Source organism: Heterocephalus glaber, unplaced genomic scaffold (genome assembly GCF_053883595.1).
Source record: "Heterocephalus glaber isolate CG9 unplaced genomic scaffold, H.glaber_assembly_v1.0 deba00000331, whole genome shotgun sequence".
In the NCBI taxonomy this organism is placed as follows: Eukaryota; Metazoa; Chordata; class Mammalia; order Rodentia; family Bathyergidae; genus Heterocephalus; species Heterocephalus glaber.
The window spans coordinates 49,548,831-49,566,581 of NW_028258142.1; the positions used below are offsets into that span (position 1 = coordinate 49,548,831).

General features: G+C 38.3%; 1 protein-coding gene across 3 annotated transcripts in view; it reads left to right on the plus strand.

Annotated features, from left to right (window-relative positions):
* The first annotated feature begins 376 nt into the window (after window positions 1–376).
* Window positions 377–17,751, plus strand: part of Dsc2 (desmocollin 2) — a 32,604-nt gene continuing 15,229 nt past the window's right edge. For 2 of the 3 annotated variants that reach the window (XM_004853129.4, XM_004853128.4), the window contains exons 1-7: window positions 377–876; window positions 8,534–8,618; window positions 9,502–9,701; window positions 10,622–10,741; window positions 12,344–12,499; window positions 14,067–14,211; window positions 15,152–15,318. In XM_004853129.4, the coding sequence (XP_004853186.1) occupies window positions 808–876; window positions 8,534–8,618; window positions 9,502–9,701; window positions 10,622–10,741; window positions 12,344–12,499; window positions 14,067–14,211; window positions 15,152–15,318 (942 nt within the window). In that variant the 5' untranslated portion in view covers window positions 377–807. Of the gene's footprint in view, window positions 877–2,491; window positions 2,569–8,533; window positions 8,619–9,501; window positions 9,702–10,621; window positions 10,742–12,343; window positions 12,500–14,066; window positions 14,212–15,151; window positions 15,319–17,751 lie in introns of those variants that run through there. The other variant, XM_021265124.2, reaches the window with a different exon arrangement.

Genomic DNA, 17,751 nt, shown 5'->3' on the forward strand with positions numbered 1-17,751 from the left:
AGCGGTTGCATTTTTCCATAGTAACACATTCTTCCTTTTGTTATTTTACCTTTATTGATCTATTTATGTTTTTAAGTGATTGTAATTTTCTCGTCTTATTTTCATACTATGACATTTCTGAAACAACATCCTGAAGAATGGTTCGTCCCAGTTGAAAGTGCTGCTGGAACTCCATGTGGAAGTCTGTGGGAATTATATTTCAGGAAAGACTGTGAAAACAGCCTCCCGAGCCTAGTCTTCAGGAGGTGGGCCTCACGCAGCGGTGACAGATGAAGGGACTCTGCAGCTCCGGGCTGTTTCTTGGGTCTGCAATGACCCCGGGTCAGGGGCGGCCCAGGCCGAGAGGGCCTTGGGCTGGGCGGGGCCGGGCTGACCGCGCTCGAGAGTGAGTCTTTGTACAGTCAGGGCTTCTGCTGGGCAGGGCCAGCTGCTGATCCTGCCGAGCGGACACCGGGGCGGGGGGACATGGGCCATATAGGTGGCGCCCGTGGATGAGAAACACTTTGGGCAGGTGACAGGGTGGCGACGAGAGGGAGTTCCCACCTGTTGAATTCCTAAAGAAATGAAGACTTAAGAAACTAGCAAGGAGGGGCCGATCGGTGTCTTTGGATTCGCCTGCAGCCTCACCCTGGAGCAGAGGAAAAGCCCCTTGGGTGGAGGCAGGCACTTCAGAGAAAGCAAGAAGAAAAGGCTCCCCACGCGCTCGGCCGCACTCTTGCGCCGCGGACCCAGCCTGCGCCCCTGCGCCGCGCCGAGCCCTCCCCCTCCCGGTGCGCGGCGGCGACCCGCGTGTCCCGTCCTCTCTCCATGGCGGCGCCCAGACCCGCGCGCTCCTGGAGCGGAGGCCTCTGCCGGCAGCTCCTGCTGACCCTCTCGGTGAGCGCTACAGAGGGGGGGTCCGACCGCCTGGGACGAAGGGGGAGGTTGGGGGTCAGGGCTGGGTTGGGGTGGCCGTCAAAGCTGGGGTTCAGGGTCCCAGAGGTGGCTAAACCTGGGGTTGGCTGGGGGTGGGGAAGGGCAGACCGGAAGAGGAGCTCGACCCAGGCGCCGCGGTCCCCTAGGGGAGGGCAGGGTGGCTCGGAGATGTAATCGGCGCGAGCAGGTGGCGGCAGAGGCGCGGGCGGCGAACGCCCATCCAAATCCGTGGCCTCTAGGTGCGCGCCAGGAAGCGGGTGCGCCGGGGCTGCCTGCGCGCCTCTCGCGCGGTCCCGGGGTGCGCACCGCCCCCGGCTGGGCGCCGGGCTCCGGCCACGTAAAGGGCAGCCGCGGGGCGGACGGGACCGAAAGCAAGTGTCCTTGGGTGAAAGAGGGGACTCCTCGCCTTTGGGGGGGGGGGTTGAGCTCGGTGCATGCGTGTGGGTGAGTGAGGGGGCGACGGGGGGTGGGAACGGAGGAGACCCTCGATCCTCAGTTCCTGAAGCCCGGAGATGGGCGGTCACTGGTGACCATTTACATAGTTTACATTGTTAGCGGGTGCAGCTTCCGTCCTCTAGGTATTTCGGGGAACGCGCGTCCTAGTCCTCCTACCCTTTGTCCCCGGAGGCATCTGGATTTCCACTTCCAACCCCTGGCCCCAGCCCCAGCTCCTTTCTCACCCTAAAGAGCACAGCTGTGACGACCTCACTCCTACCCGGAGCTGGGAGCCCAAGCAGGTGGCCTTGTTTGGGACTAGACGGCCCCCTCCGGGAGGAAAAGACTGGATCGCGCTGGAACCCAGGAGTCCCTTGCGGGCCTGCACCCTAGGGGAACCTGGGATCGGAGGTGCTAGCTCCGGTCTGGACTTTTCAAGAGGAGGAAAGTTGTTTTGTCGAGGACGTCTAAAGGAGTGCGCAACCTACCAGCTAGCGTCCTTTCCGGAGGGGCTTCTGGAAGCGTCAACTCTGAAAGATACCAGCAGGGACCCTGCGAGCCAGAGAGGGCTGATTTTTTTCTGAAGGAGGTGGACCCGAGTCTCCGGATACCTTCCTCCACTGTTTGGCTCTTATTTCACAAAGCCTCCCTGATTGTTTCACGTAAGGGGACTGTCGTTAACATATACCAGAATGTCTCTGGCGAAGAACTGAATGGATCCAGACCTTTAACCCAAATTCCAAGGCGTAGTCGTAACACAGAAAGGGCCAAATAAACAGCAGCTGTTATTTTATAGTTGCGGAAACTAAGGATGGAATGGATAACACTTACGAAATACGTTGCTCGAGACAAAAGAAGTGAAGCTTTGTCTCCTAAGAAAGTTACCATTTCTACATGGTTAGCCTTTATTCTTTGAAGGAAAAGGCATGGTTAAGGACCGCAGTAAAGAGGGTTGTTCTTCAGAAACCTACACAGAGCCTTTTGAGAAAAAGCAGAGGCTGAGCAAGTACAAGGAAACCGAATCCTCGCTGATCTTCCGAAGCTTCTGAGCCTTCTAGGCTAGGAGCCAGGTAGAGAGAGCAGACCCCGCCGCGCCCTCATCCTACTTGGGAGGCTTCCCACGACCCCCACCCCCATGCTCTGTGTGTCGCCAGTTGTCGTGGCTGTGAGAATGTGTCACCACTGAGTGTGAGGCCTCATTCAACAGCGACTTCCAGGGTGAGGCGCCCTTTGCATTGCCTCCTTCCCATACACCCTGCAAATCAGCATCTGCTTACAATTCACTGCTTAACCACTTAACTTTCTTCGGCCTGAACACCTGAGGAAGCTTCTCCCTCGAAGGTCAATGGGGACCTCCCTTGTCAAATTCAAGTACACTTTGGCTTCCTTACGAAATTCTGCCCTGTTCTTATGCCTCTAATGTTGAAATTCACTCTGTTTTTGACTTGTCTGACCACTTGGAATCTGAGTCACTACTGTGATGCAACGTGAGATCTACTCTTTTAACAAGTTTTCGAGTGTTGTTCCGTAGGTCTTTAGAAGTTTTTCATCTTGTGTAACAGAAACTTCATATCCATTCAGAGACTAAGCCTAACTTTCTCCACACCCCAGCCACTGGCAAACACCCTTCTATTTTCTGCTTCTATGAGTTTGATTACTTTTTCTTCCATGCTTAAATGCTCGTTTTTCCTTGGGATTGTGTTCTAGGTCCTGCCTCTTGGAATTTACCCCCCCCCCTTCCTAGGCCATTTCATCTGCTTTTATGGCTTAAAATATCACACAGGTGCCAATGTGTCCTAAATATCGCTAGTTCACATGTCATTGAGTAATAAGCCTTCATATCTCTATCTACTATGTATGGCACAGCATTAGTCATCTTTCCTAACAATGTCATTTTTCTTTTAGACCCCTGCATTTCAGTATATGGCACTCCCATATGTTTTGCTCCTCAGGTAGAAGTCTGGAAGCTGTTTATTTTTCCTTCCCTCCCCTGGTCCCTCAGTAAATCTCAATAGACTTAAACATTCAAAGATATCTCTTGGATGTGCTTACTTGTATCTGCCACAACCTTTTGCTATTACAAATACTGTCACAATGAATAAACTTGGCTATATATCATTTCACATCAATAGTGTACCAAAAATGGAGTTGACAAACAAAAGTGCAAATGAGTATGTAATTTTAGTAGATAGTGCTCTTTCCCCCAACAAAGGGTGTAGAGTAGACAGAGTTATTTTACAATGGCATGGCACATCATTGAGGATAAGAAATTATTAGTGCAAGACATGATTAAGAATGAGTTTAAGACCACTTGAGCTAGGCAGAAATTTGCCAAAAAATAAGATTGAACTTTCTACGTAATACCATAGGAAATTCTGAACAGATGAAGTATTAAAGTATAAAATATGATTACCATATCGGATCTCAAAAGTTAAAATATTAAAATACAGAAAATCAGTTATTTAACAATAAACACACACTTTGTATGTCAAAAAAACAAAACAAACAACACTATAAGCAGTGTTGAAAAACAACTAGTAAACTAGAAAAAAAATTTGCAAACCATATTTTAAAAAGCTGCTCTCATATATAGAGTTCTTGCAAATTAATTGAAAAAGTTCAATATAAGCAAGAACTTGAAAAATTCTAATAAAATAATAAAATCCTTAAAATATGAAAATATTTTAGCCTCACTTATTATAAGAAAAAGTGAATTAAAAATATATTGAAAGCCAGGCATAATCCCAGGACCTTGGGAGGGGGATGCAAGAGGATTTCAAGTTCCAGTCCAGACTGGACAATTTAGCAATTTAGTAAGACCCTATCTCAAAATAAAGATACAAAAAAGGACTGAGAGTATAGCTCAGTGTGAAGATCCTGGGTTCAATAATCAGTATCATAAAAACAAACAAACAAAAGCAAAACAAAACTTGGCAAATATCCAAAAGTTTGACAACACATATGTATGCAAAAATGTGGATAAATAGAAATTAATGTAAATTTTTGATAGGTGTAACAGAAAGTCTTTTATGGGCAGTATACAGTCATATCAAATGCATATGGGGAAGTTGTATATTTCTTCCTTTCAAATTCAGGCATCATTGAATTAGCATGCTAATGTTGTCTTGACACTTTATAGGATCTTTTAACATCTGCTAGGACTAACATCTTTTTATTGCTCTTCATAATTTTTCTGTCTACTTTTAATTGTTCCTATGACCCTTTGAATTGGCTGGTTAGTTCCAGAAAATATTCTGTTGAGAATTTTATTAGGATCATAAAATTTGAATGAGTGAGGACTAATTTAATTTAAATGAGTGAGGACTGATATATGTACATTGTTGATATTTTTCAAACCAAGATAATGATATGTCTTTCTTTTTGTGCAAGTCTCCTTTTATGTCCTGCAGAAATGTTTTTAGTTTTTCTTCAAATAGGCTTTGCATGTTTCTTCTCTAATTTACTCTTTGGCATGTTAACATTTTATTGCTTTTGAAAATGATTTATTTTATCTAGCTAGTTTCATTTATGGGTATGAAGACTAGTAATGTCTCTATTTTAATAGTTACTTGCCCCTTAATTATCATATTACAATAATTAATTGGTTGATTTGCTTGGATTTTCCAGGTAAAGGTATAGCAAATGAAAATAGAGTTCCTTTTTTTTTTAACCTTTTCCTTTGCAACTCATATGTTCTTGCGTAATATGCCCCTTAATATGTCATGTAAAGTACTTTATGGTGAACTTGAAAAGCTTACCCGGTTTCTAAGTGCAGAGGAATTGCTTCTAGTGCTTTCCCGCTGGTGTTGTGATTACAATATGTAAAAATCCTATAGCAGAAGTATTCATTAATTTCTATTTGTTGAGGCTTTAAAAAAAACGATGGTTGTTGAATTTGATCAGGTGCCTTTCAGCATGTATGGTGGTGATCACGTGCCGGGCCCAATTCAGGCTTCGAGGTTGTGGATCACAGATGCATGGGATCACAGATCATGCAAGTCAGCTTACCTCGGGCTCAACCTTAGCACTCAGGACCCAGATTAATTTCTTCTCTGAGATTGTAGGTGGCCCCTGTGCTTTCATTTCGTGCTCTCTCCATGAAATCAGAGTCAACCCTTTGCAAGTCAAAAGTTGATTTTGGCTTCTTCTTACTGCTCTGTGTTCCAGCTTAATCTTCAGTTTTTTCCCTACCCAATCCTTGCCATTTTTATTAGCTCTTTATTATCCTCAATTCTAGTTAGTTTGGCATGTGGTTTTCCCTGCATTGGAAATGAAGAGTGTTTTCTCTGATCCATTCTCTGCATTGCTCAGATATCATGTTCAAACACAAAGCTGCTATGTAATTTATTTGCTTGAAACAAATCTTTTTTTTTTATTATCTTTGGGGAAAAAATCCATACTTTTTGCTAATGCCATTAAGAAACTACTCCACACCCATTTCTCTGAATCTATTTTAAACTTTTTCCCTCTGTACTATACATGCCAGCCATTCTCGGTTTCTTTTCAAGACGCCTCTGGGCCTTCACATATGTGGTTCCACATAGGCGTGGAATGTAAGCTCTGTCTCCTCTTATTGTGGCTAATTTATCACCATGCTTTAGGAGACTCACCTGGCTCCTACACAAGGTTATGAGCCTTGCTCCTCACACCATCGACCTTCCCTGCCATTCATTTTCCTATGTTATTGAGATTGCAGATGTCTTACCCTGGGATTGACTGTTTACATGCAGACCCTGTTTACCACTTTATGTGTAGTACAGAGTAGAGGTTCAGTGAATATTTGTTAAGTGCATGAATGCTTGTACATCCAGGATCCTGTTAGTACCGTCCCCACTGCAGTCATTTTGAAAAATTTTTTAAAATTAATTTTTAAAATATAACTTTATTATCATTCACTAAACACACACATATACAAAATTAAAATTATTCGAAGAAAAGCAATGCAAGGGAAAAAACTATAATAATATTCAAATATAGTAGAACTCAACCAAAGCAAAACTGAAAAGCACTTAAACATTTTTCCATATAATTTAAAAAAAATCTCAAGCATTAACAAGACATCAAAGGATGTGATTTGTTTTAGAAAGAGTTTCAAAACTAGTATTGAACAAATAGTGGTCTGGAAAAAAAAATCTAATTAGCTAGTAGACTCCACATAGGCCCAATTTTTTTGAAATTTAAATTTCAATAGTCATGTGACACGTGATGGAAATATAATCTGAGTATAAATATTATAATATAATCTACTGTCTTAATCCGGTCATCTTTGCACATTCTCCACCATTCCCACCTTAGTCCAGGTCACTAGCATCCCTCTCTTGGATTCTTGCTATGGCCTGTCGGTCTCCAGGCATCCACTCCTGCTCCTCTATATTCTGTTCATCACATAAGTAGCAGAATGATTCAGTGTGAATTCCAGATTTTACTACGCTGCAGCCTCTGGAAACTACTGCTTCTCTGCACTCAGAACAAAATCTGTGTTTCTAGCCATGGACTTTCAGACCTTTCATGACTTGCCCCAGACTGACCTTTAGTTTTGTATCCTGTGCTCAGCTACTGTGACTCCCTTATTGTTTAACAAACACAAGCCCCACTGCGGGGGCTTTGTTCTGGTTTTTGGGAGACTCCCCAGTTAGGGAACTGGTTTGCTTCCTCACTTCATTTAGACTTTGGATTTTCCTTTTGTCACCCTTTTTCCTTGCTTTACTTTTCTCATAGCTTTTATCCCTTTGCCTCAGGATTGTGTGACAGTTGTACAGTTGTGTATTTGTATTTAGTTTTTGCCTTTTATTATTTGAGGGACTTAGCTTTGTTCACAGCAGTACCCTTTGATTCTGCCTCGCACCTACCAGCAACCAATACATGTTGGTTGAATGAATAAGTGGATGTATTCTTTATTTTGCTTGGTTTTTTTCAATACTGGAGATTGATTCCAGAGCCTTTGCACTGAGCTACCTCCACAGCCCTTCCTGTTATTTATTTATTTATTTATATTAATTTTTGAGAAAAGGTCTTGCTAAGTCATTAAGTTGTCCAGGCTGAGCTTGAATTTGGGATCCTCCTGCCTCAGCCTCCTAGAGTGCAGGAATTACAGGCCTGTGTCACCATGCCAGGATTATAAGTGAATGTGTTCTGTCAATCACTTTGAGCTGGGACCCTGGGAATCATTGATTCTACTCCTATTCTCTGTCTCAACTATGCAGCCAGTGCAAGGGCTCATCTTTTAATTTTCAATTCAAGTACAATCTCTTCATTGTATCTGTGTTTAATTTGCAAATAAAATATAATTTCTGCCTTACCAATCATTCATATATAATTTAAATTCTATAATTAAAGGTTTGTTGATATGTATGAGATAAAATTTCATCCAAATTTAGATGGGTTTGGTTTATGTTTATGGATGTTATAAATGACAGTATAAATCCTAGTCAGCTATCTTGCTTTTGGCCAAAGACCTTTCCAAAACTATAGAGAAAGAAATGTGAAACTTTCAGAAGCATTCATTATAAAATTTCAGAGAATAGAATTAAATTTCAGTGTGTTCAAATATATTTTGCATTGAAATTAGTTCACCATAAACCATTTAGAATATTTAAGTAAACCATTTTCTAAAATGACCTTAACTTTCATTTATGAGATGTTTCTTCAAAGTAAGTTTTTACATCAAAGTCATGCATCTATTTGTTATGTGGGTAGCACACGAATACTCTTCAAATCACTGCACAGTAATAAGCTAGTGCTGCTCTTTAAAGGTGTGTAGGGATTTTTGGAAGGGAGATTATTGATTTAGTAAACTATGTGAAGTGGCAGTTGGAAAAAATATTGAAATTTTCAGGCTTGTATAATTTGTTTTTTATTTATTTTTCCTATTTACATATATATGCTATCTTCTCAAACTTTTCAGCTCTGTCTCTCACAGGTGGGTGCTGGATCTTTGCTATATCCACAAGGTTATTCAGTGAAATTATTGCTAAATTTTTCTTACAGACTTAAGAGGGCACAGAGTACTGAGTTTATATGCTTTGTGATGAAGGAGCTATCAGTCTTAATTTATTGTTTTATTGTTGCTTTGATTTTTTTTCTGATTTCTTACTCCAGAGAATGTTTTTCGTTTATTTTGCCAATTATATAAATGGATTTAAAATTATACAAATTTATACAATTACCAATGTAATTATTTTAGATCTTAACATTTGCCTGTGATGCCTGCAAACCAGTGATACTGTATGTTCCTTCCAAACTGGATGCTGAGAAATTCATTGGTAGAGGTAAGAAACTGCTAAAATCCATAATCAATCTTAATTTGGTATTATCTATTAAACATCAGTTTAAGATAGTTTTAGGATAGTTAAACCTAAAGCATATCATTCTTTATTGAAAAATATGATATAAGGAGTAAATAAAAAGATCTAGTTTGAGAAATGAAATAAGTTTTAATATTTACATTAATTGACGGTTACAGCATATGCATGCTTCTAAGAAACTGAGAAACTATTTCTTTTTTTTTTTGCTACCAGGGATCAAGCTCGGGTCCTTATGCTTGTGCAGCAGGCGGCGAAACCACTGAGCTAAATCCCTGGCCCTTAAAACTATTTCTTGAATCTAAGGGCATTGTGGATTTATTGCAGTTCACTTTCACATACTGTTATTTTTGTCAAATAACTTTTTTACATAACTCATTTGTATAAGGGAAGATCAAACCAGTGAGGACACAGGATATGAATATTTCACAGATCCCATGAGTTCAGTAATATTTTAATTTAATAACTACCAATTTTAATCAGCCCTATTCTGTTTTTAACTTCAGGTTTTCTTATGAGTTAGCTAACTCTATAGCTAATTTCAGTTGAGAAAGAGAAGCTGTGGTTGGTATTGGCTTAAATATTTAAACATGGAAGTTCATGTGCTTTTATTTCAGAACAAATATTTTCTTTAAAAGGATATTAAAAGATGACTTTATAAGCATTAAAAGTAATATGTGTGTTTAAGCACAACTTAACCTTATAGTTTCAAATGTCTTTTTAAGAATGATAAATGTAGAAGTAATTTGGAATTTGAGTGTTTGGGTACCCTCACAGGCATATATTAGTGTTAAATCTACATACCGCTGCGTTTCATCTTACAAATAACTGCTATGTATATTTTCTACAGTTAACCTGGAGGAGTGCTTTAAATCTGCAACTCTAATTCATTCAAGTGACCCCGATTTCCAGGTTTTAGAAGATGGATCAGTCTATACAACAAATGCTGTTCTTTTGGCCTCCGAGAAGAGAGAGTTTATCATATCACTTTTTGACACAGAAAGCCAAGAAGAGAAGACAATCTCTGTCTTTTTAGAGGATCAAACAAAGGTATAAGGACTATGTAAATGAAGCATAATGATGTCTTTTCTGTAGATTTATTGCCAGGGAAAATGTGGAATCAGGAAGGATATGGAATAGTTTTGTTTGAAGAAAAATGAAAACCATATAGCAGCTTACCAGTGTTTAAGTGGAAAAGGATTGGGTAACACAGATTATTTCAGGCTGCCATTGCTTTTCATCTGAGATATAAAAGGAGAAAATGGGATAAGCTATAGGCTGAGAATTTGAGATTAGACACAAAGCAGCATTTGTTGGCCTTTCCTGTAGAGTGGATTTCCAAAAAACCAGTTTTGAAACTCTATCTGTAGATAAATAAAAACTTTTTTTCCCATCCGTCTCAGCATAACTTGTAGCCTTAGACAGTAGATGACTATTTTATAATATGGGCCACAAGAATGTCTACTGCTGTGTGATATCCAAGATGAAAATGACTTCTATTAACCATTGGCCACTCCTTGGTGCAGTAGTTTAAGAGTATTTTTCTCCTCATTCTAACATAGATCTCTCTGTCCATCCCTCGGCTCTGCTTAATGGTTGGTGAGTTGAAGATGCCTCTGCTAAATGTGGAAGGGTGCATATTTATTTTCTTTGCATATCTCTCCTCCCATGTTTTTGCATGGCAATGTGGAGACAGTAATCTTTTCAGTTTTGTTTCTAGACTTCCAGTCCATTCTCTCTCATTTCTATGTTTCCATCAAGTTATTTTCTTCAAGAGGATTGTTGTAATAACAGCTAAGCCTGCTATTTCTTCGTTATCTTTTTGCAGTGTTGATCTTTGTTTTTCAAGTACTACTAGGGGCTTATACCTCTTCAGCTAGTCCTGGAGAAATATGTATTAAAGCTCTAACATTTGAAATTAGTCATTAGCTTTATTTGTTTATTTTGTTTTCTCTGTCTTCTAAATCAAGGTACAAAAGGAAAAGCATTCTACAGAAAAACTTCTAAGACGTTCCAAAAGAAGATGGGCTCCTATTCCCTGTTCAATGCTAGAGAATTCTTTGGGTCCGTTCCCACTTTTCCTTCAACAGGTGCAGTTTATTTTCCTTCTGCTATAGAAGTCTGGTTTTTTTTCTTTAAAAAAATGACACTGATATGCAGTTACTTATGAATAATTGTGTAAGGGTGGGAAGTGTGTAGCTGAGTGGAAAAATGCTTCTTAGCATATTTGAGGTCCTGGGTTCAATAACCTGTATCATGCACACACACACACACACACACACACACAAAGTATGTAAGCTCAGTGCCCCACACCTGTAATCCCAGCTACTTGGGAGTCTGGGACAGGAGGACCGGCAAGTTCAAGAACAGTCTGGGCAAGTTAGTGAGACCCTGTATCCAAATGAAAAAATTAAAAAAATATACATGTATGAAAAGGCTGGGGATGCAGCTCTGCACTTCCTGGATTCAACCATAATATTACAAAAAGAAGTGTGTAAAAATATGAGTGAATGGATATTTGTATCAGATTTTTCAATATATTGTTGTAAATGCATTTCTACATACTTTTTTGCAGCTTTCGTCATGCAAAGCCTATCTACAAAACTGTAAAACCCACGTAGTATTCTCAAGCGTCCATTTCTTTAGTAATTTTTTAATCAACAAGGGTATTGCAGAGTCTAGGCATAGGCTCAAAAATCCAAAAATATCTTTTATAATAAAGGATGAAATTACAAATGCCATGAAGGATAAGGACATGCATGCCTTTCTACTGCTTATTCCCAAGTCCATTTCCTCAGTCATACTGGATCCACATTTTCTCTCTCTTTTTTTGACTTTCATGGAAACCCGCATGAATCTTTTTGCCTTCTTCCACTATCTGGCCACTCTCCCATTCAGTGTTTTTCCCTCAGTTCTTGAAGTGGGGAGAAAGAACCTTTCTTTATACCCAACCGACACACTTAATGGAGGTCAGAGATGAGGGTATTAAAGTTATGAAAGAAATTGTTAGGAAATAATTGTCTTAGTCATCCTGACATAATGATAGTCAAGATCTTACTGAAAGGATGGAAAAAACTTGGAAGAAATTTGCTATCTTAATCAAAGACCAAAATATCACCCTCTCCAGGATACTATTTCATTTTGAATCATATATATAGGAATATATATACATTTCTTTAAACTTAGCTCCTGTAATAGGGAGAAAGCTGATGACTAATAAAAATTTCTTAGGGAAATTGCTTTCCAAGTTTTGGCCTGGCAGGTAGTATACTGTGAATCTATTTTCTTAAATATTTTATCATGTATAATAAAAATAGTATTTAAAAAGGACAATAATTTTTCATGCTCAAGATATTTTTGTTTTCTAATATAGCAAAAAATTTCACACGCCCAGTTCAAAGAGCTATTTAGCTTTTAAATGATTTCTTTGTTATTCTGGAAAACAAATGCTGCTGCATTATTTTGCTCATGCTTTGTTCTTGAAACTGCTCAGTTACTAGCCTTCCTTTATTGCTTTTTAAATTTTCATATAAAATATAATAATATATTTTATAATATAATATAATAATGTAATAATAAGTCAAGGAAGACAATTTGTTGTAATACAAATGAAGATATGATTGCATAAATATACAGCTGAAAGTTCTGATGAAATAAAAATTTGTCTCATGTTTGTAATATCTGCTCTTTAGATCCAATCTGACACAGCCCAAAACTACACTATATACTATTCCATCAGTGGACCTGGAGTGGACCAAGAACCTCGAAATTTATTTTATGTGGAGAGAGATACTGGGAACCTGTATTGTACAGGTCCAGTAGATCGTGAGCAGTATGAGTCTTTTCAGGTAAAGTCTAAAGCTTATGTATTGTGTTAGTCGTTATTAAACTTGGACATTTTGTGCTTCGTTCTTAATTCATTTACCGTCTTTTTATTTTCTGACATTATCACTGGTGCCCTGGCTACATCTGATAGCACAGCATTGAACTAAAACAAAAAGAATTGTCATAGAATAAATAATATTAGTTTCTACTGGATTGTTCTTGGTATTAGCATTTTATTCTCTGTTTTTGTTCTTGTGGAAAAGAAACAATGAGTGTCATTTTGCAAAGCAAGTAGTTAGCTGGTAGGAAAGAGGTTGGGAACCTGTTAAAGGTATGAAGATACTATAGGAGGTAAGTAAGGCTCAGAAGTTGCATAAAGCTCAGTATCTTTTTAGTGAGTGAATGTTAACTTACAGGGAAAAGGTAAGGTGTGTGATGAAGCTTATGCAATCTCCTAATCACTCAGCCAGCTCCCATGGTGGTGTGTCAGTTCGTGTGTAAGAGCATAGGACCTGATCATCATGTTTAATTCAATTTTAAGTGTTTCATATCTGTTTTGGATGAATTAATAAGTCATGAGGAGATCAGATTATCCAAAAAGATATGCAAGCTATGACTTAAGTATTTAGGTATAGGATTGCTACATGAGCTTCCAAGTATCTACAGTGTTCTGCTTTCATAAGACAAATTAAAATTGAATTTTATATTATAAAATCAAAAGAAATAATTTATATTTATACAAAATTTACAGTTATTCATTTGTTCTATTTCTAAGTCCTTTTTAAATTAAGAAATTCTTAGGAACTCATCAATAACCATTGTTATGCCTAAAATATGAATTAGTAGAAACTAAGATAATACCCCAGTTAATTGAGTCTGGAGGATTTGGAATCCTAAGGAATTTAAGTGAAGAAAGATCCTGAAAGTTGTATTTAAGAGCCATGCATTTGAAACTTTCAAACAAAATAGAACATCTCCAAATATTTTCCTGAAAATTCATAATAAAAAATTACATTTATGAAGACTTAGCAGTGGTGAGGAAATTAAGATTGCTATCTGTCATCGTCTTAGATAAATTTAAATATAAAGTGCTATACCACACCATGAAATTAACTACTTCCTTTGGCATTAGTTATGTCCACATCTCAAAGCAGTAACAAATGGCGAGACTTACACTGTGTGCTCACCAGTCTCTGAAGTAAAGCCAAAGCAAGTTTGAGTTGTATCTTTTTCTTAATTTTTATTTTTATCAGTACATGTTTACAGTGCGTAATGATCACATTCATCGTTGGGAGTTGGTACACAGAACATGTAACCCATCTTCATTCTTTTACGGTCCCCTTCCCCTCCTCTCCCTCCTTTCTCCCTCCATCTCTTGGCTCCCTTCCCATTTGCAAAAGATCCATCTCCATGTTTCCTGTTATCTGTCTTTTATTTTGCTCTTTAAATTATTTATATTTGAGTTTCTCATATAAGAGAAACCATATGGTATTTAAGCATATGTGTCTGATTTACTTTGTTTAAATTAGGCATTGTATTTTATTTTAAAGGTTTATTTTTTCTTTTCTCCTAATTTTACTCTCTTCACAGCTGGTTGCCTTTGCAACAACTTCAGATGGGTACACACCAGAACTTCCATTGCCACTAATAATCAAAATAGAGGATGAAAACGATAACTACCCGATTTTTACTGAAACAACATACATTTTTACAGTTCTTGAAAATGGCAGAGTTGGTGAGTACCTGTTGTAACAAAATGTGTCAACTCAAGTATGTTTTAACAAATACTGTGGCCACTAGAAAGGAACATAACACTTGTTGGTAAGAACAGCAAGATCAAGGGACACTGGATGGAATTAACTCTGTTTTTTTTTTTTTGGTTTTTTTTGTGACCTTGGGCAAACCACCTTGTTTTAACAGTCCTTAGTTTCTTCATCTATAAAATGGGTTATTGAAATACCAGATTATTATGAAGATTAAAGGAAGCATAATACACATGGAATGCCAAGCCCAGTACCTCAAATATAGAAGTTGCTGAATCTTGCTTTGTCTTCCTGTGTGATAAAATAAATACTTTTAAAAGAACACATTCCAAAAAAGAAATCTTTAAATGATTAGGGACTTAATCTTAAAGATATCTACTGACATTCTGTGATGATTAAATAAATGAGTGACAATATTCTGAGCATGATTATTATAAAGGTCGCCAAGAATAATATAAGTGTTTCCTCAGTCTGGTGCAGTTGGACCATTTTAGTGGGAAATCAGAGCATGAATTTTGAGATTTTCTCAAGGAATACCCAACTGAACCAGTAGTTTTCGGGGAAAACTGACTCATGTGGTTAAAAGTCCAGGCTTGCAAATAGAAAAAGGCTAAAGAATAATTAGAATGTTTTGGTTTAGAACTACAAAATTCACAGAGGGAGAGTGTCAACATCATCAAATCATACATTACATTCAGTAAAAGCAGATATGGTCACCAAATTTCAAAATGGTAGACATTTAGGATATTTAGAAGGAAGTGATACTTTAGGTAGAGTTCTGCAAACCTATTAAGCCATGACCCTACTATAAATAAAGTAGTCGAGAACTTTTTTTGATGTAAGTAGAGAGGAGTGAAATAAAGGAGAGTTAAACATGTAAAAACTTTGGAAAAAAATTCTTTTCCTTTCTAGGCACTACAGTGGGACAGGTTTGTGCAACGGACAAGGATGAGCCCGATACCATGCACACGCGCCTGAGGTACTCAATCCTTGAGCAGCTACCATCGCGACCCACTCTCTTTACTATGCATCCAGGCACGGGTGTGATCACCACAACATCATCTCAGCTGGACAGAGAGGTAACATAAGTACCAATACATAAAACTCGATTATAACATGGCTATTCACAGTGCAGGCTAATTATTTCTAACTCAGAAATCTGAAATCTGAAAAGCTCCAAAATCTGAAACTTTTGGAGCACCAGCATGACATCAGGAATGGAAAATTCCATACCTGACCTCATGGAGAAGTCAGAATAAAAACACAGGCATGCTGAAAATACTGTGTGGAATGGCCTTTAAGCCATGCATATGAGCAGTAAATGTGTTAGCTCTGTTTCCTCTCTTTCCTTCTCCCTCATGGATGAGAGCAATGATCTTCAAAATCTTTTTGCCTCAGGATTCCTTTATATTCTTCTCAGGCTGGTCTTGAACTTGCTATACAGCCCAGCCTTGCTTTGAAGTCATGATCCTCCTGTCTTTAGCCTCCCATGTGCTGAGATTACAGCATTACTGGCTTAGTGTAAGACAAAGAGATTCTTGTATCTCCTTCTGTGTTCTGTTTGTTATAATATATAGCTTTTGCTAAAATGTATATGGAACATCTGACATGATATGAAGTTAGACAAGAGAGGAATATTTTAATAGTGATTTCAGATCATTGTGGCTATTCTGCGACAGCACATCAAAACTCCACAAGTGTAGTCTCGTAAGGTTTTCTGCAATGTGGACTTTGAAGCTTTACCAATGAACGTTCACGTTTCATTCCATTAAAATCCACTGATCTATTCTAAACTGCAAGTGAGTGTTTCACTGATGTATGATTTTTAACATCATGCATTAGTCGTTTGGAAAATACTGGCTCACTGAGTTAGACGTATTTCATTTAACAAGATTAAAGAAATTACCTCTTAATTCCCATTAATACTTCAGTGGTTGACATAAGTTTTCTAAATTTCTTACTTCTGCTTGAAAACACCAGTTTTTCACTGGCAACAAATAGTTGTTTTCCTTGAAGTGATTTGATGATTTTTCCAGATGTTGCAGCTTGGCTAACACGTGTCTGTCATGTAAAATTAGTATTATGGAAAAAAAAATAGGAAAAAAACCCTAAAACTAGTAAAAAATAAAACCACAGTGGCTTGTTCACTTTACAAGCCAAACAATCTCATAAGTTCTTTCCCTTTAAAGAAATCCTTCTGATAGAATCGGTTGAAAATATTTGATCTCCAAGGCATTTTCTGAGTAGTGTAGTAGTAGTGCTCTTCTCGCTAAATTATAGTAACTTATTGACCTCAGGATTCTACTTTTCCTTTGTTTCCTGTATCTTTCTCTTTTTTTTCCTTCTCAGACTGTCTGTCTATCTATCTATCTATCTATCTGTCTGTCTGTCTGTCTGTCTATCTATCATCTATCTATCTATCATCTATCTATCTACCTGTCTACCTCTTTATTTTTGTGGCAATGGGGATTGAACCCAAGGCTTCACCCATGGCAGACAAGTGCTGCATCACTGAGCCACATTTCCAGCTCTTTATTTATTTTGAGACAAGTTCTTAAGTTGCTCAGACTGGCCTCCATTTTGCCATTCTTCGGCCTCAGCTTCCTGTGTAGCTGGGAATACAGGAGTGTGCTACCACACCTGGTTCCTACCACCTTTCTAAACATCAAAATTTCTCTTCTATCTGAAGGTATTGCCAGTTAATATTTAGGATAACAAAATTTTATTTCTTTACTAACCAACTGATTATTTCTAGTAAATCCCAGGTCATTGCAAAGAAAATATGTATTCCATCCTGAAAGTATAGTAGTATGATTTTAAATTTTTATTTATATTATTTATTTATTTATTCGTTTGTTTAGAGTCAAGATCTTGCTGTGTAGTTCCGCCTGGCCTTGGCCTTGAACTCACTAGGTAGCCCAGGCTAGCCTCGAACTTGCGGCAATCCTTCTGCCTCAGCCGCCCAAGTGCTAGGATCACAGGTGTGCACCACCACATCTAGCTTTTACAATTTTTAAAAATTTTATTTAGACCATTATATTTCAAGACTTAAACATCTGATGGGTTATGAGGGAAGAGTGAATAAGGAAAATTACATAAGCAAAAGCATAACTATAGTAGCTAGTTTTATTTTAGCATGTGAGCCTAAGACAGTCAGGAAGGTGATAGAATTACTGAGAAAAGGCTTTTTAAGAGGAAGGTGAATGTTTTAGATAGAAGGTTAGGATAGATTTTTATATATCATTTTATCTTTGAAAAACAGATGAATTAGGTAGGAAAGGCAATTATTACAGACATTTTAAAGAAAAAGAGTCCTAGGCAAAGACATTTCCAGCTGTCCAGGATTGCATTTTGTTATTTTCGGAATTGAGAATAGAATACAAGTCTCCTAATTCTCCATCTGGGAAACATTATTATCTTGTCTTTGTCCTTCCATATCACAGTCACTTATGAAAAATGGACTCATTACAAGGAGAAAATTTTTTTTAAAGTAATGATGAACCTTCTGCAAG